This window comes from Fukomys damarensis, unplaced genomic scaffold (genome assembly GCF_012274545.1).
Source record: "Fukomys damarensis isolate Sample0158 unplaced genomic scaffold, DMR_v1.0_HiC HiC_scaffold_23, whole genome shotgun sequence".
In the NCBI taxonomy this organism is placed as follows: domain Eukaryota; kingdom Metazoa; phylum Chordata; class Mammalia; order Rodentia; family Bathyergidae; genus Fukomys; species Fukomys damarensis.
In genome coordinates, this window is record NW_022900935.1 from 40,378,927 (window position 1) to 40,403,776 (window position 24,850).

The window sequence follows — 24,850 nt, forward strand, 5'->3', positions numbered from 1 at the left end:
AAACATGGCTTTTGGTGAAACAATTTTATTGTTCAAAAAAATAAATGTTAAATCTGACATACAAAAAGGCATTGTAAAAACTGTTTTAAAAAGGCATTTGTTCTCAGTGTCTTACCATTTTGGGTACCTACATTTCCATAAAAACCAGGAGAGGCCTCCCTGTCTGAGAAAAATCCCAGCACATTCTGGCTGCTCGGCAGTGGTGGCTGTGGCTGTCACTCCTCCCTCCCTCCCGACAGAGGCCCAGAGCCCAGGCTGCCCAGGGAGGAGCAGAGAGCAAAGGTGACGAAGACCCAGGGCGCAACAAGACCCTCGACCTTTGCGGAGGCCCACACCCCACCCCTCGGGCTGGTGAAGGCTCCCACCAGGCTCTTCCCAGGGACAGAGCTGGGAGGAGCCAACTACCTGCTTTTCACCCCAGAGAAACTGAGGCAAGGGGTCTTTGGTTACCAGTACCTCAGGCGCCTTTCCCATTGCACGTGCCCTGCAAAACACCTCCTACCCAGCCCTTCAGGTTCCTGCAGGCAAAGGACACAAACTACTCCCTGTCCACAGGCACCTGCCCTTCCCACAAGGGAAAGTGCCTTTCCTCCCACAGCAGCAGGAAACGCCTCGGGACAAGGCAAGGGCCGCACACCCAGCTGGTCTTGGGAATCAAGGTGTAAGTGGAAGTATAGTTCATCTGATGTTGGAGATGGCCGTGTCCACCCACAGTCACCTACAGGCACACACGTCCCGGGGCCTGGTCTGCACACAGATGCCTGTCACTCCCTGCGCTGGCTGGAGGGGACACGGCACGCAAGCAGTCACTGCCCCAGTGGCGGGGCGCTGGAGCCCTCGGAGTCTCTCCCCGGTCCTCCCGCTGAGTGCTGGCCGAGGACCTGGGGTGTGACCTTCTTCCAAGAACACGGGCTGCTTCCGGCTCCTGCCGCCTCCCCCGGAATTAAAGTCCTCAGGCTCCCAGGCAGTGTGGCACCGGCGAGATGCCCCAACTGCTCCCATTCAGGTGCCCTTTCAGGCCCTAGCGATGACCCCAACGGAGCCACTGGTGCCGCCTCAAGTGTCACCTGTGCTGGCCACGGGCCCCAGGTGCAGAGCAGCTGCTGGGAAGCCGGAGGGAGAAAAGGCAGAGGCCACTGCAGGGGCCCAAGGCACCGCAGCTGCATCAGGCAAAACCGAACCCAGCAGGGCTGTCACAGGGCTGCACACACGGCAGGGGAGAAAGCTGTTCTGCCTGAAAGCAGCTCCAGGAGGTCCTCCAGGAAGATCCCCTGCCTTGCTTGTCCCAGCATCTCCAGAAGGACAGGGAGGCAGCTAGAAGAGAGCACCCCGGAGGGACAGTCCCAAGTGGAGGAAGCACTGGTCCAGTCAGTAGGAAGTTCTCATTACACCGTACCAATTTGGGGCCCTAGCGGAAAAACAATGCTTCCTGCAGCGCAGCAAAAAGTGGGGGAAACCAACAAGGTGAGACTGTTTTACCTGCAGGTGACAGAAACATTTGCCCCAGATCCAACATCAGAATCTAGCTCGATTCTCCCCCACCACAGCTGGGGATAACATGCCGCCCCGGGGGTGCTCATGGGCCAGGTCCCCCAGAAGAGGGCCGGCTGCCACTTGTTGTGGTGCACAGATGGGGTGCTCCTGCCCGGGCTGGAGGCAGAGGCTGTATCTGTCCCCGCCGTGGCCTGGAGCCTTCCTCGGGCAGCTGGACCAGGTAGAAAGCCGGACAAGGGGTGTTATCTCTCAAACTCTGCACCAGCTCACTTCAGTGGGTTGCAAATAGCATTTTTTAAAATGAAAAAATAGAACATCAAGGGTACCCCAGGCGTGAGGAGGAAGAACTCCCTTTGTGAAACTTGCTGAAGATGCAAACTCACGCACAGATGTGCCTGACTGGTGGTGTGCAGCGTGGTTCTTGCAGATCATGGTCCGCAAGGTCCACACGGCACCCGTGGGTTGGTCCTGGTTCCCGGCCTTCTCGTCCCAACCCGTGGTGGAGAAGGACCAAGGGTCCTCCGCTTAAGAACGGGACACCCGAGGCTCAGGCCGGGCAGTGAATCAGTATTATTCAGAAATGGTAGGTGACACAGTGCCTGTTCTCCCTCCTTTCCACAGCGACCCTGGCATTGCTACCACAGAGATGTATCCCTAAAGGGCAGATGGGCAAGGGGGCTACCTAACAGCTGGTCCGATGGCAGTGTATGGGCGCCCCCAGGTGGCCAGAGACGGAACTTCCCTGGCACCCACCTGTGTCTCCTCACCACCTGGGCCTGGGGTTCAGTTCTGCCGGGGAAGCTTTCTTGGTAGAGGCCCTGTGACTCCGGTTGCTGGGGTCCAGAGTAAGCAGGCTATGAACAAGGCTGCCTTTCATAGGGAGCCCCGGCTAGCTCCCCCCACCACACACACACATTGCCAAGGAAAAGGGAGAACTGGTTTCAGTGCATGGCCTGGAAGAAAGTATAAACCATCTAAAAGCTCCTCTCCAAATGAAAACTCCACAAGACGCTGGGACTGTGCAGCGGTACACAGGCCAGGGGACAGTCACACACAGACCTGGCTTGACCATTCCAAGCCCTGGCTCTTCGGAGTTGTGCTTTTTGTTGTTGGCTTCCTTAAAAAGAATTTCAGAGCTTCTTTTGGGGGATTCAGAAAAATAGGCGATGCTGGCCCACAGCTTCCAGGGAGCAGGGGACCCATCCAGGGCGACAGAGAGGCTGCTGCCTCCTCCCCTGGGGTCTCAGGCAGGGACGAGGGAGGGGGCTGGAGGGACCTGCAGCCGGAAGTCACCAGCTCGAGGCCCGGGCTGCCCAGGCGGTGGAGGAGGATTGGCCGCGCTCTGTCCCTGTCGCCCACCTGAGCCCCAGACCGGGCCGAGAGCTGAGGCCACCTAGCAGGGGCCTGACTGTCCCGTGGGTCAGAGCTACCCGAAGGCCTGCAGTCACATGACGTCACAGTGTCCCCATCAGAGGATGACTCTAGCAGAGCCTGCTGCTAAAACCAGTGGCCATGCCGAGCAGCCCCAAGATGTAATCACTCTCTGGCGTCTGGGGTCCCAGGATGCCCTGATTTTGTGCACCCTGTATTTCCCGGAGTGAGACCCTCCACGAGGAGGAGCAGTGGAGAAGCCGGGGAGCCAGGCCCCTGCCCCAGACCGCAAGGCTCTCGACGGAGAAAAGGAGACCCTGATGTCAGCCTGATGTCTCAGGGTGCCTCCCCTGGCCTCTCACTTACCTCTCTGCAGAAGGACTGGCTGGGGGTCAGAAGGGACAGGAAACCCAGAGCACCAGGGGCAGACAGGTAGAGGCTCCGGGGAAAGGAGCAGAGGGCAGGCGGTGTGCGGAGCTGACCTGGGGCGGCAGGGGAAGGGGGCTGAGCAGCTCAGGGTGGGCATGGGCACTGCACTCTTCTCCACTGGGACAGTTCCAGGCCAGCCTCTCCCAGGCCACTTCCCCCATCAACCCCAGCCCCCATGCTCCTGCTTCTGAACGTGGGGCCTTCTCATCCTTGTTCCTTTTACCAATTTTTATGTTTTGGCGGTGCTGGGGATGGCACCCAGGGCCCCACGCGTGCCAGGCAAGGGCTCTTCCACTGAGCTGCACCCCAGCCCGTTGGCGGATCCCGCGGGTGCGTCTTGAGCTTCTCTCCAGACCCGAGTGAGATTTCCCAAGAGCAGGACTCCATGCCTCCATTCCTGTGCCTTCCCACCAGCACCCCGCAGGGGCGACCGTCCCAGGGACTGGGCCTGGGCTTCGTCCCCTCCTCTCTGGGGCCTCATCTCAGTGTCCAGAGAGCAGGGACACGGGGAGGGGGCACGAGAAGGCAGGTGGGGCACTAGGAGGGAGGGCGGCAGGTTCGAGAAACCCAGGGCGAGCGGGCCAAGGATGCCCATCACCCCAGGAAGGCCTCGTAGTCCATGTACCAGACCAGCTGGCCGGAGCTTGGCAGCACGCCCGAGATGGGCCACTTCTTGGGCTCGTGGCCCACACGGCTCACCAGCATGGTGATCTCACGCTTTGTCCTGCCCATGACCAGGACGGCCACCTTCTTGGCCCTGTTGATGAGCGGCAGGCTGAGGCTCATGCGCTGGTGCGGCCTGAGGGGGCTGTGCGTCAGCACCACCAGCTGCTCGCCGTCCAGGCCGGCGGGCGACTGCGGGAAGAGAGAGGCAGTGTGCCCATCTGTGCCCATGCCCAGCAGCACCAGGTCAAAGCTGCTGTTGGCTACCAGGGCCGAGATCTCCCTGGCATAGGTCTGGGCGCCCTGGTCCTCTTCTGCGCATAGCCGCTGGCGCAGGTGCACGGGCATGGGGTGGATGTTGTAGTAGGGCACACGGACGTGCTGCAGCAGGTGAGCCTGCAGGCCCTGGAAGTTGGAGTCGGGGTCTGATAGCGGGACGCAGCGCTCGTCCACCAGCCAGAGGTGAGTATGGGCCCAGGGGAAGCCGTAGTGGCCTGTGGCCAGCTGCTGGAACAGGGCGATGGGGCTGGAGCCGCCGGACAGCGCCAGGTGGAACTTGCCAAAGCGTCGTACGGCCTGCAGGGCGGTGGCCTCAATGTCGCTGGCCAGCCTGGAGATCAGCTCCTCGGGCCAGGCTGAGACCAGTGGGCTCTCCCGATACCTGGCCCCGAGGACCTGGAAGTCGCTGGGCTTCAGGGCCAAACCTGGCCGTGGAAACAGCTGCTCAGGCTGATGCTGGGAGAAAGAGAGGTGGCCGCCATTGAACTCCAGGTCCAGCAGGCTGCCAGTGTCCGCTCCCCCCGGGTAGAGGCGCGGGACCTCATGGGCCAGGCTGTCCAGCAACGGGGTCCAGAAGATCCAGGAGGCCAGCAAGTTCTCTGTGGTGATGAAGGACTCCTTCCGGCCATGGAAAATGTGGGACAGGAGGATGGAATAGGCGTCCCGCTCCCTCACGGGGCTGTAGGCATAGAAATCAGACAGCGGCCGGCCAAACACCTGGAGCCCCGGCCGTCCCTGCACTTCTGTCCAGCTGTGTGCGGGTAGTGAGGGCCTGAAAAGGTTCCGGCTGACCAGGACAGCGGGGTGGCCCAGCTCGCCGTGTCCGATGTGGAAGATGATCTGCCGGGGTAGACACGGGCTCTGCTCTGGGGCCCAGTGCCTCTCATGCTGGACGCAGAACGCCTGGTTTTTGAACAGGACTCGCACGTAGCCCACTCTCTCGTCCAGGGCCTTGCCAGACACCAGGGTGAAGGGCACACCCTCCCAGCGCAGGTTGTCCACGTGCACGAGGACGCCTGGGGCAGGGAGAGAGCAGAGTGTGACGTACCGGCCTGCCCTGCACCCCAGGTCCCTTCAGCGTCCCTGCCTAGTCTCCCTGGCCCCTGCACTTCCTCATTATCTCCCCTTCCCAGTTGTGCTCGGAACCATCCCCGGGACCCCTGAAACCCCTGCTCCAACTGGGCCAGTGGTGGACTGCAACCCCGAGCCTCGTGGTGTCCCGTGCCCTGGGGGGAATCCTGATGCCTGGAGGGGTAGGGGACCCTAGGACAGGTGCTTCCCTCCTGCATCACTCAGGACACCTGAAGCAAGGTCAGATGTCAAGCAGGGAGGGGCAAGGGTGCAGGGGAGACTGCATGGGGCAGGTGTCGTGCATGTGTGTGCACGTCAGTGTGATGTGGCAGGAGCCAGACCCACATCACGTTCTTAGCATCACAGCCTCGCTGTAGGATGTGACGCCGGCCCGGCCCCACGGATCGGGTGTGAGGACAGCGGCGGCCTGCACAAGTGCCCAACGTATCTCATGGGCCCCGTGGGCAGCCACTGCTCATGTGAGTGGCCACCGCTGTCTCTCCCAGAGCTCCGGAACCTCCCGGAAGGCTGCTCTGGGGACATCTGCCCTCAGGTCTCTAGTTGTGGCTGGCAATTTCCACCTTCTTGGGAGGCCGGACAGAAGCCCCACCAGGGCCAGCCCTGCTCTGTCCTCACAGGCAAAAACCTCCAGGGAGCTTCCACAGGTCTGGCCCAGACAGAGGCAGGCGTGAGAGCACCAGTTAGATGACTGACAGGCTCCCAGAGAGCCAACTGGTGCCTCGTGAGCCGTAGATGACCACAGGGGCGGGGGAAGGTGACCGTGCCCTGACCACCCCAGTGCCAGACCCACCTCGAGCCCCTCCACCAGGAGCACAGGGGCGGGGTTGGATGGCTGCACCCACCGCAGCCCGTACCCCAAAGGCCCCACCTGGGGCGCACCTGCGAAGGTGGGCGTCAGGCTGTAGAAGCCCTCGGGCTTCTGCAGCTCCCTGCGCGCCTGTGAGCTGTAGGCCTGGTACTGGCCCATCACGGCACTGCCCTTGTGCAGGCCCCGCAGGCTGCGGAAGGTCTGGAGCTTGTGCTGCAGCACAGCCGCCGAGCTGCTGACGTTGAGGGGCAGCTCCATGGCCACCAGCGTGAGGATCTCGGTCAGGTGGTTCTGCAGGATGTCCCGGATGACGCCGTACTCCTCGTAGAAGCTGATGCGACCTGGCGGGGAGGGGGCGTCATCGAGAGGATCCCGAGGTGCCCCGCCCCCCACAAAGCAAACCATGGGAGAGGTGGGGCAAAGTCGGGGGCCACTTCCCTGCACAAAAATGTCCCCCAGAAAAGGCGGTAGTCCTTGGGCCTCGGGGGTCATGTGGAAGGTAGCACTGGCAGACAGCAGCCAGACTCTGGTGCTCCTCCCTGGCCCCGGCCAGCAGGGGTCAGCAAAGACGTCACAGGGACAGCTGGGTGCTAGGTCCCACCGCATTGCGGGGCGTGAGATCTTGGGCAAGTGACTTGGCTCCTGTGCCCTGCCAGTGAGGGGCTGACAAAGGCCACCCTGGGACCCGCGCACACTGCCAGGGCACTTGCCGGGAGTGGGGAAACGGGAAGGAAGAAAAAGTACAGAGGTAAAACTGTAGTAGCTCTCTATGGGAAGTTGGAGGAGGCAACACTGAGGGCACAGAGCACAGCCAGCAACGCCCGCTGCTCCTGGTACGACACAGAGCCCCCACCACACGCCGTGCTGCTCAGTGCAGCAGGCCCACACGGCAGCCACCTGCTCGTCCCTGCTGTGCCAGGAGGAAGGAGTCGGGTGACAGGGGCGGGAAGGCAGGGCCACCACACCATGACCCCAGTGCGGGCAGCACCCTCGGAACCCAGGGCTCAAACATGCCACCTCCCTCGGCGAAGCACAGCTGCCCAGGCTCGGAAACAACCAGTCCAGGCACCGAGAAAGCAGACATCAAGGCAGGAAGAGCCACCATCCACCACAATCAGGACGCTGCACTCACGTCAGCTAGAACGCGACACCAGCTTCCCCAACGGCCGCTGTCCACGCCCCCTCGAGGTCCCGGCTCCCAGGAGATCGGGCCCCTCCTGCAGGCCCTGTCTTCACCAGGCCCATCTGACCTTAACTCATCGCCTAAGCCAGAGCTGCGTTCCTAAGGTGAACAGCAGAGAGAACAGACCCTGACGCCCTGCCAAGGGAAAGAGGCACGACCACTGGTCAAGTAGGTCCGAACCTGCAGGGAGCGGGTGACATGGCCGGAAGGAACTGAACTCCAGTAAATGAAAGTATCACCGGCAATCAGAAATTCAGCTGGTGCACTTTATAGACTCGGAATAGCTGCGTCCGTGAGGATCTGAAGAGGCAGTGGCTGAGGTGGGATGGAGAGGCAAGGAGGTGGGGTGCAGCTCGGCGGCTCAATACGGAGTGGACACCTTAGCGTGTGTGAGGCCCGGGATTTGATCCCCAGCACCCGGGGGTGGGGAAAGATCAAGAGAGACAGAAAGAGCTGTACCTGGACACGCGCAGCGTGAGACTCTCCATCACAACGAAACAGTGTGTTTAAGGAATCGGACATATACAGAAGAGGGAATCGGGCCTCGAAAAGGGGCAGAGGGCAGGGAGAGGTGCACAAAAGGATAATGTTTTGTGGGAGCGGGGTGGGGCAGCTGGAGGTGTGGCCCTGTGGTGGGCGCTCGTCTGGCGGGCGGGAGGTCCTGCGGCTACAGCCCCGAGCTCCCTCTCGATGTGTGAAATACATGAAAAAGAAACGAGTAAGCAGTGCTCTGGGGTTGGTCATGCGCAGTTTTATACACTCAGGCCCAGCGCACTCCTCAGGGTGGACACCCTGGGTCCTTGGCACCTGCTCTGAGCCTCGGGCCAGCTGCAGGCGACAGGGCCGGGTGGGGCCCTGACTTCAGCCCTGAGGTCAGTTCCTGCCAGAGGCACCGGCACCGGGGCCGAGAGCCAGGAAGCACAGCCATTTTGCTCTTGACCAGAGCATGAAGAGGTGGCTCTGGCTGGGGACCCCGAGCCCCGAGATGTGGGGGACAGTGAGCCCCACAGTACTAGCGGGGCTCCCCGGCCCCTTGGGGTCCTTACGATGATGACACCAACATACGAGGAAAGATAAGAGAATGAACACAGGCCAACTCCCCACGAGGGATGTGGTCTCAGTGTGCCACAAACAGGAACTAAAGAAAAAACCAACAAATAAAAAAAACCTAGGGCCAGGGATTTAGCTCAGTGGTGCCATCATCTACAAGGTCCTGAGTTCGATCCCAGGTACAAACAAACAAACAAAAATATATGACTATCAGCCCATGGATTCCTCGAAATAATAACAAAAGCAATCCCACTATTGCCCCCACTTTGAAATATAATGAAGCAAAGTTTCTGAGTGGGTGGTGATGGTGAGGAGGGTTTGTCCTCGGAGCTGAGGGTAAAACTTATCTCAGCTGCAGACCGGGGGCCTCGCTGGCCCAGGGACCAAATCTTCATTGGTCAGCAGGAGTGAACACTGGGTTGTTCAGTGTAGCCTTTAATTTTCTTCCCTTTTTTTTTTGTCTTTTTCCTCATGGTGCTAGGGCTGGAGTCCGGACCTCACTCCTGCTAGGCAGCGCCCTACCATGGAGCTCTGGCCACAGCCTCAGTTTAATGTTGAAATGTATGCAGATAACGCAGGTTTTTTTTTTTTAAAATACTGTGCCCTGGAGATGTGTGTGTGTGTGTGTGAGACTCTGTATAGGCCTTGTCCTGGGTGGGCAGCTTGGGGATAACAGGGTAGTCTGGCTGGCAGAAGCACAGCAACTGAGAACAGAAGTGGCAAGCCTTGGGGCGGAAGGAGCTGTGGGGAGCTCTCGATTTCCCACAGTTAAATGAAGTTCATTCCCAGGAAAGGAGGCGCAAGCCTGCAATCCCAGCCCCGGGAGGCTGAGGCAGGAGGATCGCTTTGAGTTCGAGACCAGCCTGGGATTGCATAGTGAGTTCCAGGTCAGTCTCAACTACATAGTGAGACCCTGTTTCAAAAAGAAAAAGAAAAAAAAGAAGAAGGAGGAGGAGGCGGCTTGACGTACTGACCCGTGCTGCAGTGTGGATGTTCTTTGAATCCCCAAGCTAAGAGACAACAGCCAAAGGCAAAGGCCACACAGCACATGGTTCTCGTGTGAAACACCCAAAAGAAGCAAATCCAGATGCGAAACTGCCAGTGATGCTTCCCTGGGTGGCTCTAACGGTGTGGTGTTTAAGAAGTTCTAAGAGTAGGGAGCTTGGAGCCACCGGAGAGGTGGCCCAGGGCGACCAAGCCACTGCAATCTGCAAGACCATGGGACAGAGATGGGATCCGGGTAGTGAAATCCATGCAACAGCGCTTGCTGCATTCCAAGGAGGTGACAAAGGCCAGAGCAGTGAAGGACCAAGAAAGCGCAAAGACACAATCTTGTGGATGAATAAGAACTGCTCAGGGATGGGTGGGAGCCAGGAGCACGGCACGGACTCGTGATCCAGAGAACTGTCTGTGCGGCTGAGGCTGAGAACGGCTCGGCAGACACTGGCCAGGTCTCAGGCAAACAACGCCACTGCCACAGGTACGGAGAAGGAATGGTTATTGCACCTCTCGCAGCGTCGCTGTGAGGGTTAGGAGTTTATACAGACCCAGGGCTGGGCCGGGGACTGGCAAGAGGAAGATGGCTGGTGCCTTATTACTAAAGGCCTGGCAGGAGAGAGGCTACCAGCCAGGCAACCCAGGCACGCTGACCATCTGGAAAGAAAGCATGGAGAGAGAGAGGCGCTGGGGCTGCAGCTCAGGGCCCCACGTTTGCCTAGTGTGTGAGGCCCTGGGTTCAACTCCAGGACCACCATCAAACAAACGTTGGGAAAGGAGCAGGTACTTCTGGTGATGCGTTGTTTGGCTAAAGGAACTGCCAAGGTCACCACAGGTATAAGGCCTGGGCTTGGATAAAACGCTGAAAGCTGGTGCGAACTGGATCTCGCCAAATCCGAAAGGCCGTCCACGGGGAAAGCTGTCATTTGTACCCAGAGAGAGACGGGCTGGAGGGAAGGTGCAGCTCAGGGGCAGGGTCCTTGCCAGTCATGCACATGGCCCCGGGTTCGGCCCCCAGGACTTAGGAAGAAAAAAAAACAGGAAGAAAGAAACGGGCCACCAACCTACTACCCAAGTCACGCTCTTGGTGTCATAACCCAACTTCAGATATATTCAAGCAAGAAAAAAAATGAGTTTTACACAATCAATGAATCGCAGCAGATTTAAGCATAAAGAGGACAGAGCTTTAGAAACAGATGAGTTTTAAATGCAGAGACTGCAATGGAGGGCTTACAAGCCCTGTTATCTTCTTACTATTCATTAATTTAGCGGATCCCTAAGTGGCCCTCTGCTATTTTTAGTCCCGCGCCTCTCCCACTGGGGAGAAGCCCACAGCCGCCTGCCTGCCTGCCCTCCCTGGGTTTGCCACCCGCTGGGTCGAGCAGAACGTCTTTGATTCCAGCTGCAGGGTGCGCCGGTGCCTAGCACAGCCTCTGGGCTCACGGCTCTGTCCGGCCTTGTCCGAATCCCGTGTTCCAGGGCAGGATGATGCCAGGGCCAGCACAGAGCTCAGGGCCCAGCATGTTCTAGTCTCTGCTGGAGCCTGTGGGCTGATTTTTTTTTCCTAAAACTGATCTACAACCGCCCCTAGTTTCCATAAGGTTGAGGGCTAAAGCCCAGTGGTATTTGGAAAGAACAGAAAAAATCCCGAGCAGTTTGGACAGGGAAAGAGACACCACTCCCGTGAACTTGGGTCCAGAGCCTGTCCGAGGTTCTCGGGGACACGGCAGGGGCCCCTCAGCCACCGCTGGGTCAGACCAGAGGAAAGAACAGCTGCAGAGTGACCCTGACCCTCTGTCCTACTCATTCCACGGCAGAAATGCGCTTCAAGGGACAAAAACAAAGTTTCCATGCTCATAAATGTCGGCAGAATTAGACGCTGGCTGTGCAACTTTGTAAATACACTAAAAATCATCGAATCCTATGTTTGGAAGGGGGAATGTTTGCGGTATGTGAATTTTATCTCAATCTTTACAAAAACTGAGAAAACACCACTTAAAATAGCAAATACTAGAAACAAAATGCCTGATTACAGAATTTATACCACAGAATAAATTAGAGGATTTATTCTGGGGCATTAAAAAAAAACTGAGTAGAAATACTGAGCTATTAAAGGATGTGTTAAGCCGATATCAATACGTGACGATCCAAACACACATGTGCACGTGTGAGAGACAAATGCTAGGTAAGGATGGACAGAGGGTTCCAGACCAATTACAGGTCTCCGGGTTCACAGGAGCACAGTGGTAAGAAACACCCAGCAGGGGCGGGGGTTTGGCTCAGTGGTTCCACCCCCCAGGTGCCTCTCCTTCTTGCTCATTAGAAGGAGGACAACATTGCCATTTGTAAAGAAGTTCCCCATTTATCTGACTTAATCCCCAAACGCTGAGGGTTCTCAGCATCTTTTCAAGGTCAGAATGTCACCACCTTCGGCTGGAGCGGAAACCCTGCCCCTCATTGCTTCCCTGTTTAGAGAGATCTGGGTTTTCCCAGTAAAAACAGATACTTAAAAATAAATAGGCAAGAAAGAAAGAAAAGAAAAACAACTAAAAGCAGCTGCAATCCCTACCAATACCTTCCGGGATCACTAAAAATAGAGACACAGACGAGGGGAGAGCTGGCAGCCCGAACTCAGACAGCAGCACAGCCGGGAGAGCGGGGGCCCTGCAGAGTGGCTCCTCCCGGCACCTAGGCCAGGGTCGGGACAGCTTGTGGGGACCTGAAGGGCCCGGCTGCCTCAGTGCCCCCCCATGACCAGAGTCATGCTCCCCTCCTGCTGTGGGGACAGGAGCAGGTCCCCAGCAGGGACCTCCTGAGGAAGGCTTCTGCCCAGAGAGGAAACTGGGGCAGCAGAGAGAGCACTCTCAGTCCCGGAGGCCACACCTCTGTCCTGAAAGTCCTGGCTCCTCCTTTCTGCATGCTGAGCACCAGTCAGGGTCAAGGCTACGCAGTGACCAAGGTCACACCCATGGCCCCTGCTACTGCACCAGGAGAGCCTGGCCAGGGCCCGTGCCATCTTGGGTCTCTGGGGCTGAGCCCGGGGGTGGCTTCTTTTTCCTCCTCCTCCTCCTCCTCTTCCTCCTCCTCCTCCTCCTCCTCCTCCACCCCTGTCCCCAGAGGACTCTACAGCCATCTCCTCCTTGGCCAGAGGCTGCGGCAAAAGGAGAAAAGAACAAAAAAACGCAGAGGGGCAGGAGCTGGGGAAGCCGCTGTCATCCGTTTAGATGTGTATGTTCCGGGCTTGGAAAGACTTCTAAATGACCTTGCAGCTCCCAGGGCTGCAGCAGGGTTGGACCAGGACAGCTTCATGCCCGGCCTGGCCTGCGGCCCCTCCTGTCTGGCTCAGCACCGGAGCAGCTGGGCCAGCCAGGGACGCACACCTGCAGGGCACAAGTGGGGAACACATGGAGCCCAGCAGGGCCCATGGAGGGACAGCTGGGGGACTCAGTCCTCCCCAGGAAGCAGCAGCCCCCTAGGCCACCGACCTCCAGCCAGAGGGACCTCCCCCATCCGCCTGCCTCCTACCTGGTGCCCTGGGCCTGTGCGAGTGGCCAGTCCTCTCTCCCCAGCCTGTACTAGAGCCAAAGCAGGACAAGGTGACAGTGTGAGCTGTGTTTGCACCTCCAGGACCGCACCAGGGACCTTCTCCGAACAAAACCCGAGCTTCGGGCAGGCACACATGAAGAAGAGAGCGCACGCGCTCCCTCTGTTGCTAAAGCGCCGTGTCCCAGTCCCTCTTGCTGAGCTGAGAGCCCTGGAAGTAGCAGCCCCATTACCACCTGCTCTGGGCCTGTGCCTACAACTGGACTGGGAGGATGTGACATCGGTCATCCCACTGATTGCCAGGGCTGCTTCGGCCGATCTGGCTGGGGGCCAGGTCCCCCTTCCTCCTACCGCTCCACATGCGCCCCTCCCAAAGCTGTGCTGTCGGTGGAAGAGGACGAGCACCCCGATAGAGGAGGACCTCGTCCTCCGTCAAGGGTGTACGAGGGGCTGTGCTCCCGTGCTAGATCCTCCAAAGAAGCTCTCAGCGGGCCTGGGACACCCAAGCCCAGCACAGCCCTAGGCCTGGCATAAACAGAAACTTGGCTCGTCCCTCCCTCCTGGGCCTCACCTTTGCTGGCTAAACCCTGGGGAGAGAGAGCAGGATCCTGGCTGCCTGGCCCGCTTGGGGCCGAGTAGAAAAGTATCATTTAGGGGCTCAGGAGCAGTGAAACCCACTTGCTGCTGACAGAGCCTGGGGCCTCTCAGGGGTAGGAACAGCCAGGCAGGCAAACGTTGGGGTTCGAGCCCAAGCTCCTCTCACTGCAGGCTCGCCTTGGCCGGCAGTTCCGCCCAGGCTCTACCTGTGTCTCTATCTTTCTCCAAAAGCCACAGGCACCTTTGCCAGGACACCAGGCCTCCAGTCTGCCGAGAACCCAAGCGCCAGGCAGGAGCCAGAAGGAAGGGAGTGCCAGGGTGGCAGAGCTCAGAGCTAGCGGTGACCCCGGTACCTTCAGACGTCTCAGCTCTTTCCCACGCCCGGTGGGCACAGGAAATTGCTGCCATGAAGGAGGGCGGACAGGAGACTGGTCTTCCACACTTGCCAAGGACGGGGCCAATCCAGGCAGCAGAAAGAGATACAGACACCCACCCGCTGGCCGCGGCCAGGGTGGCAGTGTCACCTCCACCCATTCCCCCGAGAGGTGCCCTTCAAGGCCAGCCTGGAGGTCCTGCCTCTCTCAGCACTGCCCACCTGCAAGCCCCATGCTGGAGCTGTCGCCACCCCATGGACCTGCGGGGGATCAGGGGGCAGAGGCCAGGTCTCCACTTCTCCACAGCCCCTGACCCTGCACGGTGCTTCTAGCACTGAAAACTCATTCACAGAGGAAAGGCAAGGAGGCTGCTGAGCAACTGACGGGGAGAGAGAAAAGGAAAAGAGAAAATACAATGAGAAAGGAGAGTTGGAAAGGAAAAGGAAGAGACAGAAGTGCCAGACCCCTCCCAGGTCTGAGGCTGTGGCCTCCGGGGACCCTGCAGCTGCAGAAGGAGCCACAGGCCAAGCTGGCCGCAGCGCGTCTCCAGCAGCAGCGTGCATTCCTGCCAGGGTGGGTGCTGGGGTCACTCTGCTGCCCAAGGTCCCGTTCCCATTCCTGCAGGGACCCTGAGCACATCACCAAATCTTTTCCATAATCATCCCCCTCATAGGACAATGGGGAAATGAAAAACGCTTAAGAAATGGCTGCTATTTATCATCATTGTCATCATCATCATTGGGTAAGAACTGATGCTTTTAATTCGGTCATTGCTCCAAGACTGACACTATCATAGGATTCTAGAGCTCAAGGTGACCTTAGCTGCTGACACCTATAGAACAGGCTCAGACCACAGCTGAGGAAGTCACATACTGAGGTCACCCAGCTGGAGGCAGACGCAGGCGTAACACCCAGGTGCCCCGACCCCAGGGGACACTGTTCATTCGCTATTTAACCAGCACCGCTGAGGTGGGTGCCCTCCTGCAGCCAAGGCTGGCAGGGAGAGACAGAAGGACAGGTAATGACCAGGACGGCACGGCGAAGGGCCAGGCAGAGAGTGCTGCACCGTGAGAGTCGCAAAGGCTTCCGAGAGAGCCACGGTGCCGGGACAGCACAGAGAGGGCTGGGAGAGGAGGACACAGGGAACCACCAGGCAGGGCTGCGTTGAGCAACCCAAAGTGTACAAAGCCCTCACACGGCTCGTGTGGCTTCCACCACTCTCCCTAAGTCCCGGCCAAGGTCCAGCCCTTGCTGCTGGCCAGGCATTTGGGTGTCCACACCAGCACTGCGCCAAACATTGCTACGGGCGGCGGTGATATCTCGGGCTTTGCCAGCAGGCACCCTGCGGGCCCGGGAGGCGACCACACACCAGCAGAGCCCACAGGGCCACTCACGGACCTTCCGCGTCCACAGTCTCCTTCATGATGATCTCCACCCGCTCCACGTGGTGCCGGTTCCAGAGGCCGTCCAGGGCCCTGCGGTTCTGGTCTCGAAAGGGCAGGATCTGAGCCACAGCCTGTCAGGGAGGGAGAGTGTCATGCGCAGCTGTGCTGGGACCGGGGGAACCGGGAGTGCTGGCTGCCGGGCTCAGGCCCTGCCATCCCTGCTCGGCGGGGCCACAAGCTCTCAGAAGAGCTCCTGCACGTCAGGGCTTCACAGCCCAGCAAAGATGCCACAGGACCAGGCTTGGTGGTGCACAGCTGCAATCCTAGCACTGGGGAGGCTGAGACAGGAAGATTGCTTCGAGTTCAAGGCCAGCCTGGAGTTCAAGGACAAGTGAGACCCTGCCTCAAACAAACAAACAAAAACAAACAAACAAACAAATCACAGATGAAAGAGACCTGAACAGCCACAAAGAACATTTGAGAATTATCTGTGTCCTCTAGCTAACAACTTTTAATAAAAGAAAGGTATTTCAATACCAATAACATACCAAGAAAAGCTACACAAGGAATGCATTCACTATTTCCTCTCCTTTTGAAGTCAACAAGTGAAAATCTCACCAGGACTGGCCATGTCCTGAGGACTGCTTTTGGGGACTGTTACTATGGCAACTGCTGGGGCTGGATGGAAAGCCGAGTGCCTGCCGCAGGTGACACCTGAGGCCAATAGGTGGTCAGCTCAGCAGCTGTGGACCTGAATACAGCTGCCCTGCACACTCTGCCACAGACCCGTTACCCCCAGGAGGTACCCCAGGCTCCTGCCTCGGGGTGTGGCTGAGCTTCGTGGGCATAGGGTGCCAGTGTACCCAATCGGTTTCAAGATCTCGTTACCAGTCATCTGGCTCAAACCAGAGATCAGGAAGAAAAGAATTCTGAAAAAGGCAGATGGGTACAAGATAAGGAAGCTAATTCTACATCCCACAGCCTCCTCCCTGGGAAGCCACGTCCCCGGGCCACCTCTGTAAAGAGGTCAGGTTAACCCTGAGGAATCAGAGCCCAACCTCTGGCCCGGAAGCACGGAGGATGGGGATATACCGAGTGTAGGAGGCTGGACACACAGACAAGGACTGGCAGGACACATAGACAAGGCCCGGGGGCCCCTGGCTTCCTGCTCCCTCGCACTTCCTGTCCACCGGTGGGAAGATTGTGGGGCCCAGCATTCACAAGGCCCCGGGGCCTCCCAATTCCACAATAAGTGGTGGGCCCTATTGACAGGGTCCCGTGGCACCTGCAGGCTCCCAGCTGCAGCTCACCTGCTTGCCCAGGTAATGGTCCACGCGGTACATCTCTTCCTCCTGGAAAAAGCTCCCGAGTTCAGTGGCCAGCTGCTGGGCAGAGAGGTGGTCATGGCCAAAGGGCTTCTCAAAGACAACCCGCAGCCAGGCACCCGGGCCCGGCCGACAGCTGCTGTTGATGCTGCGGGCAATGTCGGCATAGGCGAAGGGTGGCACAGAGAAGTAGAAAATCCTGCCAGCCTCCCGGAGGTCCTCTTGCCTGAGCTGTGCCTCAATGTCCTTGCTCAGGGTCCGATAGTCCTCAGCTGTCTTCAGCTGGCGGTACTGGCTCAGCCGCAGGAACTGGTCCTTGAGTTCAGCACAGTGACTGGGTGCCATGTCGCCGGGGCAGGAGAGGGATTCCAGGGCCTTGGCCATGAGCTCCCGGCCTCGCTCAGGTGCTGTCAGAGCAGCCCCGTGGAAGCTAAAACTGTGGTCCTTCCCCACCTCATCCAGGTAGAGCTGGAACAGTCCCTGCCACAAGTACTTCTTGGCCAGGTCCCCAGTTGCTCCCAGCAGGATGATGGAGACGTGTCCCCGGAGCTCCTGGGCCTGCAGGCAGCCCACGAGAGCCACGCACACGGCCACCGTGAGCATCTTCCAAAGGCCTGGGCACCTGGGGTGCACGGGAAAAACAGGCAAGGGATCAGATGCGCTCAGGGGGCTGGCATGGGCACATCTAGGGTACTGAACATTTCCTGCCTGGTGAGAGCCACACTCATGTTTTCCTGGGAAAACATCATAGCTCCATGATTTCCCCTCCTTCCTGCAGAGCGAGCATCCGTGCCAGGCAGTCAGCAGTAGGAAGCCTGCCTCGGAAACGGGGATCGTGCCTGGGAAAGTCGTGGGCCATGCAGTAGAGAGGCGTCATTCTGTTGCACAGAGCCTGGGTAGTGGCAAAGCCATGAGATACTGCCAGGGAGGCTGAGGCTGCAGCGTCCACTGTGCGACCCCAGCCAGTGTCATCCACAAGGGTGGACCAGGCGGGTGACCCCAGCCCAGAAGTGGGGGCCTCAGGGCACGGGCTGAGGGGCACGAGGATGTGGTCCTTGCTCGGCTGTTGCCCACGTCTACTGGATTCCACGCACAAAGTCACTACTTATAAGTGCTAGGAGTAAGGACTGAAGGACTCTGGGGCGGGGGTTGTGGCCAAGGGTAGAATACCCGCTTGACCCGGGCAAGGGTTCCGGGGCTCGATCCTCAGCCCTGCAAACGGGGAAAAAAACAGACTCGAACTCACTGCCTGACTGAATCTCAACCCAACTCTGTCCTACTGGACAGTTACTCAACCTGGCTGCGTCTCCGTTTCCCTAGCACGAGCCAGAGTCCACTACCCTGTAAGTGCCAAGTACTGGCAGTGGTTCTGATGGGTCAGGAACGAGGGCAGCAAATGTTGAGGTCCTGTGTGTGGCCAACATGGAACCTGCACCACAGTGCCTTAGGTCTCCCCACACCCGCGCGAGAGCCCTGAGGAATCGCGCAGAGCAGATCCCATCCCATCGTCCCTCTAAGGCCTAGCTGGATGAAGCTCCCACAGGGAAAAGGGGGCACAGGGCTGGCAAGCTCCTCAGCTCCCTGGCAGTCACGTGCCAGGAACCCCTAGGAACAAACCTGCCAGGCCACCTGCTTTCAGCTGACTCCTAGCAGCTGCCACTTCTGAGGCCACAAAGCCTTCAGTGTTTGCTTTCTCTGGCCCCTTCGCAGGGCCCATGTGCGGATTTTTTCTTCCTGACCTCCCATTCCCCACAGAGGCTGGGCTTTGGGGAAGGGACAGAAGGAAGACGTGAGAGAGAGCGAGACGGTGCTGGGGCAGGAGAGTGACGGAGAAAGCAAGTGACTGACTGTGGGCATCATCCTGTGCCAGCCTCGCCACCTGACAGAGGGTGGACAGGACCAGCAATGACCGCAGCAGGCTGTCGTACAGAGGGAAGCTGAGGCTAGGAAGGAAACGGCTTATCCAACGCCAGCTTGCTGCCCACCATCGTGTACAGAGGGCCCGAATTCCCTTCCCCTTCCCCAGCTCCCCAAGGCGGCCCTAGTCGTATCCAAGCCAGGACAAGGCCCCGTAGGTGTGCACACCAGCGTCCACGGGACAGCTCACATCGCCCTGACCCCAGGACCCCACGAGGCCCCCGTCTTCCCACTTCCGCTCTCCTCAGCTGCTCCTGCTCCCAAATGCAGGGCCCCAGGACCCTTTTACTTCCCGGCCCCTGTCCTTGGCCCTCCACCAGCAACCCCCGGCCCAGAGGGGAGGAAAAGCTGCAAGGTCAGTGCGGAAAAGCAGAGTGGCGAGGAGAAATCCGAAGCCTGGAGAACAGCCCTAGAGAAGGAGGCGGCGCCAGCTGGCAGCCGCACTTCAAACTCCTGATCAGATCCTGAGAGCCAGGGCTCCGCACGCGCCTGGTACGAGAGGGGAGCTCAGAGCCTCACAGCAGCGGATGGACAGGTGGGGGAGCCCAGGGCGAGCACCCCACCCCGAGGACAGCCGGGGTGGGTGGCACCAGGCCCACGGGGCCTCTGCCCTTTCCAGATCCAAAGGCTGCAATCCTCTCCGCCCAGCCCTGCCCCAGGCAGCCACCCTTAGCCTGTATATCCCGGGCCTTCCTTTCAACATACACAGTACTGGCTATTTCAACACAGTTGCTTACTCTGGTTGCTAAACAGCTCTTTCCTAAATCAGCATAATCAGCAGCATAGGTAGGGTGTGTGTGTGTGTGTGTGTGTGTGTGTTACCAGTGTTTTACCTTTCACACTGTTGCTCAGACTTTCAATGTGCACTTAAATACTTAAATTTCCCGGGATCTTCTAAAATGCAGATTCTGGGGTGAGGGGGCATAGCTCAGTGGCACCAAGCCTACCTGGAAAGTGCAAGGTCCTGAGTTCATTCCCAGAACTCCCCCACCCCAAAATAAAAAATAAAATAAAATGCAGATTCCGAGACAGAAGCTCAGGGGAGGGACCTGGTCCAAGGAGCACACTTTGAGCACCAAGTGCTGAGTGGGGCATCAGAACCAACACTCACACACCTAAATGGGGCATGGTGGTGCACGACCAAGATCCCAGCTACTTTGGAGACCGAGACAGGAGGATTCCAAGTTCGAGGCCAGCCTCGGAAACTTAGGGATACCCTGTCTCAAAACAAAAATAGTAATTTTTTTTTTTTAAGGCTGGAGATGCAACTCAGGGACAGAGCACCTGCCTAGCATGCGAGAGGGCCCAGATTCATCCCCAGGGCTGGAGGGGAAAGGCACACACCTGGCCCCCTGGCCCCTACTCCCATCACCCAGAAAATGCAGCTATGATTCAGCAGGTCCAGGGCAGGCCCACGTATGGCTTATTTCCAAACAGCCTTGGAGGGTTTTCTTGGCCCAATCCCCTGAAACAACTGAGTCAGATAATAAGCTCCATGCTGAGTGTGAGCAAAGGAAGAAACAGGGAGGAAACGCAGCGCGAGGTCGTGAAGGCTGAGCCTGGGTCACTGCAGTAGGCGGCTTCCTTAGGCAACAGCAGGATGCAGCCTCGGGGCCCCAGGACCTGGGCTCCACACCACTTCCTGTTCGCTAAACCCTCAGGAAAACTGGTCAGCTCGAGTCCTGGCTTCTCCATCTGTGAAACAGGACTGATGCCACCGACTGGAAGGAGGGAAGGCTGTGAGGAGGAACAGGGATGGTGCGTGCGACAAACCATTACACAGCGTTCACAAATTAAGCCAATTAAATGTAAGGCAGAGGCGAGGTCCTGGGAAGATAGAGGCACCTGCTCTCTTCCTGTGGTCCACACCGCCTCTCAAGCTGCGGAGGCTGGACCCTTGCAGGCTTTTTTTTGAAGCCCTCACTCCTCCTCCCTCTGGCTGCCTTGCCTGCTCTGACAGGGTGATGAAATAAATCTACCAAAACTGAAGCCTTGAAGTTGGCCAAAAAAGCCCAGAAGCAGCCATCTAATGACTGATCCAACCAAGAATTTTCTTCTCTCTTTTTTAAATTACGAAATTGACACGAAAACCTTTAGTGAGAAGTCGGAAACGTTGGAGGACTGGGTATTGGATTGGAAACTGAAAAGTGCGGCCCTTCCTGTCCAGGCCTGGGACACCACGTAACCTTGAACATGTCATTAACCCAGTGGGGCCTCGACTCCTTCTCCTAGGAAAGGAGTGCGTACAGTGGGATATTTTACTGCCACTCATCCTATGCTTTCCAAGGAAAGGGTACCCCATCCTGCGGTCATGGAGGTGCTTCTGCCTTGCTGAGCTGTAAGGGGTTGCTTTGAGGGCTGGGAAAGCAGGAAGATAAATCATGAGCCAGTGGCTGGTTCCTGAGTAGCATTGAGAAGTTAAGACTTGGGGGAGGAGGCCACATTCCCATTTGCATCCCACCTTCTGCAAGAAACCAGCCAGCAATGCACCCACCTGAAGTGTGGCAGAGTGGGGGGGCTCCTGGTCAGCTGTGAGAGGTTCCCCGGGAGTCGGGATGAACTGTGGGTACCGGGGCCCTGTCCCAGAGCCCAGGGCCGCCCACCTCCAGTCTGAGGCCAAGCTGGGGCACACTCACCTGTTAGACAAGGGCTGCACTACCATCTCAGAAGGAGGGACCCCGACCTGCCTCTGGTCCTTGCTTCTGCCCAAGTGAGAGAGGGACACACGGCCAGTGCCACCCAGCTCTCCCAGCAGGGCAGCTTCCGGTCAGGAGGAGCTGTTCTGAGCCTGTGCACACACAGGGCAGGAGGGGGGTGGCGGTGCTACTGGTGTCCCCTGTGTTTCCTTCCCAGCCCCCACAGGGCCTTTGCAACGCTGCCTCTGCTGTGTGGAGCAGGAAGAGGGAATGTTCTTTGAATCACAGCAGCCTAAGTATATTCTTTTTAAAAGTACATGAGAAGAGTCCTCACTCCCATGCTTTCTTTTTTTTTTTCCAGTGGTACTGAGGGTTAAACCCAGGACTCGTGTATGCCAGGAAAGCTCTCCAGACCACTGAGCTATGCCCCCCTGTCCCCCACACGTCTTTAGGGACCAACTGTGGGTTCAAGGCCAGGCTGAACTGCGTAGTGAGACCGTTTCAACTCCCTTCCAAAGAAAATTACAAATAAAGAAAAAGTAATAAAACAAAATTCAGGGCCTCCTCATCCTGCAACGACTCTTCTCTATCACCTAAGCTCCTGACATTACCCACAGCTACTGCAGCTCAAAGGTAAAGACGTCCTGTCAGGGTGTACTTCAACTTGGCCGGCTGGGATTTCCACCACAGACCCGGGCAAAGGCCAAGGCCCCCCATTCCCAACCCCTGCCCCACACAGCCAGCTAGCAAACATCCACCAGGGCACAAGTTCTCGTGAGCTCCAGGCTGGACTTTCCCCTGAGCTCTGGCCTGGGACCATTGACCAAGTTAGTTGGACGCCTTTCAGATTTAACAGCCTTGAAACAGAGCCATTACTCCCCAGAGCCTGCCTCAAACACAGTTCCCCCAATTCTGAGCAAACAGCAGCTCCACCCTTCCGGATGTTCAGGCCCCCAAACCTGGGGCAAACCTGATGGCTTCTGTCTTCAAACTGCACCTAGGAAGCAAGCTGCTTCTCCACCTTCCACCGCGTCCTAACTGCACTGTGTGTATAGCTCAGCCTCAGCTCTGCAGTCAGGGTGATCTCCCCTACCTCAGGCCGGACCCTGTCACTCCTCTGTTCAGAGGCCCAAAGGGTACATGCGTCCTGGCCTTCAGCCTGTCACCTCTCTGACCTGCCTCGTACTTTACTGCCCCTCTGTAGGATCCAGCTGCTCATGCCCCTGCCTCAGGGCCTTTGCACCTGCTGTGTCCTCTGCTTGGCCTACTTTCCCCCACTGACATCTACGTGGTCCATGCCTCACAGGCTTCAGCTCTTGGTGGAAATATCTCCTGCTCTGTGAGGCTCTCAGGCCACTCTGTTAAACTGTGACTCTGCCCCACTACATCTCACCCTCTGCACACCTTTCCCGTCTTACTGATCTTTGAAACACATATACACTGATGACTACATTTACCTTGCTAACGGTGTGCCCTTCTTCCCCCCAAGAAAGGAAGTTCAGTGAAGATGGGAGGGCTTGTCTGTTTTGCCCACTGCAATATCTCTAGGGCCTGGCATAGAAAAGGCTTTCTGAAAACATTGGCTGGAGGAAAAAATAAACAAATTCTCACATAAATAAATTGAATCCCACTGTCACCTTGCATATGAGGACCCCATGGGAATGGAGGCCCAGGGGAAGAACAGGAAGAGGGCTCAGCACTGCCACCCAGCAGCTGCTACGACTCACCCCAAAACTGAATACTAAAAGCTATTTATAGAGGGTTTCGCCAGGCGCCCAGTGCTTGGCTGACAGTTTGACACAGATCACACTGTTCTCGCCACAACTAAACATCAACCCCACATTTAGTGCAAGGAGAGAGGAGCTAAAGGTGCAGAGAGGTAAAGCAACCTGCTGCCGGCCAGGCAGCTTGGTGGGGACATGGTTAGGACGTGAGCAGCCTGGTTCCACGGATAAGCAACCACCTGTGAAATGTGCAGCTCTGTCCCCACAGGGTGGAGGTGAACACGGGGTCTTAGACACCAGTTCTGCTTCTCCCCAAGACAGGACCTGCAGTGGCTGGGCCTGGACCGGTCTGTCACCTGCGCCAGCCGGTTGGGAACAGCCCCACTCCGCGTGACAAGATGCCCCAAACACTAAGGGCTCTAAGTGGCCAGCCATGCACACTCCCCGCTTCGGACTTTAGGAAGGCTGCGTGCTGAAGCCTGAGTTGACCCCAGAAGACCTGGGAGCCCCTGGAGAAGGTTTCTAGAGAACGGGTTCGGCAGAGGGGTGGCCTCAGACAAGTTATTTAAGCTCTCCGCACCTCCACCACAGAACGGGAAAACCGCTGCGTTACACACACACGCAGAGATAATCCTTGTAAGGCACTTAGCACAGTGCCTGGCAGACATGAAGGGCTCGGAGATGCTAGCTTCCAGCACGGAATACTAGCACCGTGAATGAAGGTGCTTCTCTTGCCAGCTTCCGCCAACAACCGGAAAACCATGTGGGCATCCCACGACAGCAAAAATGCCAAGGGATGGCTCGTGAGAGCCTACTCGATCTTCTCACCAAGCCAATAAAAAAAAAATGAGAAAGGGGGACAATGCTGGTGTGACTGAAATGTCCCAACTGCGACCCTTAGGGGTTTATCATCTGGACAGGAAAATAAAAAGTACAAAGGGGAAACCTCTCACACGGTGGCCCTGCGCTCTTCGCTTCATTGCTCTGGGCCTCTCTCTCCAGCTGTGAAATGGGGACAATCTACCCTTTTTAAGGTCCAGCTGGAACAAACCAGATCAAGATACACCAAAAAAACGCTTTGGCAGGCAACAGATCTCCTCAGCCACTGTCACCTGACCCGGAACTCAGGACAGAAAAAAGCAACACCAGACACCTGCTCGTGGGCAGGTCCGGTGCCTGGGTCAGGGTCTGGTGCCAGCTAACGACATTTTCCTTGTTCAGATTCCATAAATAGATGGAGCAGTGACTGGGCCACGGATGATACCGATACCCTTCCGTTTCCCTTTGAAATGGTCCCAAACCGTCCAGACAGTAACTTAGTAAACTCCAATCTGTGGATAAAAACAAATTCCATACGTTTACCGAGTGCAGTTTTTTTTGCTGAGCAGCCTCTTGTTTCAAAGAAACCCTTACACTGCGAGTTGTCTGAAAACGGAGCTCTGTTGCTGCCAGGAACAGCATTTTTATCTGGGGTTCCCCACATTTACCGACACTTTTGCCTCCTGAGCTGGAATCCCACCAGCCAGCCGTCGCTGCAGATGGCAGAGTAGAGAACAGAAAGGTGCCCATTTTCCACACCACCCTCCTATCCTCTGCTACCTGTCCTGAGGCACGGGCCCGGGAAGAAGAGAGGGCGGAGATCCCCGCCTTCTGGTGTGTCCAGGATCCCTATTTCTGGCTCAGCTCGGCAGAGATCGGTGCCCCAGAGAGGCTGAGCTCTGGGAAGACCCTCCCTGGACCCGCGTGGATCCGAGGCGCCGTTTACAACCGAAGGCCAAAGCCACAGCTCACAGCCCAGGGGAAGCACAGAGCTCCATCTTTGGGCGTCACTGGAGGAAGCCTAGAAGAGGAGTGCGGGGGACCTCGCGTGGGCCCGGAAGGGCCCCAGCAGCCCCCTAGGGACGCCCTCGGCTGGGCTCACGCGGGTGGCGACCCCTTATTACGAGCAAGGAGGCCGGGCGCGGGGTCGCGGCCGAGGGAGCCA

General features: G+C 57.8%; 1 protein-coding gene across 1 annotated transcript; it reads right to left on the reverse strand.

The window, feature by feature from the left end:
* Positions 1 to 1,329: 1,329 nt before the first annotated feature.
* Positions 1,330 to 21,895, reverse strand: H6pd (hexose-6-phosphate dehydrogenase/glucose 1-dehydrogenase). The gene is made up of 5 exons (XM_010637995.3): positions 21,143 to 21,895; positions 16,575 to 17,211; positions 15,278 to 15,395; positions 6,208 to 6,477; positions 1,330 to 5,252 (listed from the first exon to the last, which is right to left on the reverse strand). The coding sequence occupies exons 1-5, from the start codon at positions 21,166 to 21,168 to the stop codon at positions 3,889 to 3,891; spliced, it is 2,415 nt and encodes an 804-aa protein (XP_010636297.1). The 5' UTR covers positions 21,169 to 21,895; the 3' UTR covers positions 1,330 to 3,888.
* Positions 21,896 to 24,850: the final 2,955 nt, after the last annotated feature.

Coding starts and splice junctions, on each gene's coding strand:
- H6pd (XM_010637995.3), bottom strand. CDS start 21,168: ATGGTAGTGCAGCCCTTGTCTAACAG. Junction 17,212..21,142: donor GTGCAGCCCTTGTCTAACAG/GTGAGTGTGCCC, acceptor CGTGCACCCCAG/GTGCCCAGGCCTTTGGAAGA. Junction 5,253..6,207: donor CCTGACGCCCACCTTCGCAG/GTGCGCCCCAGG, acceptor TCCCTGCCCCAG/GCGTCCTCGTGCACGTGGAC.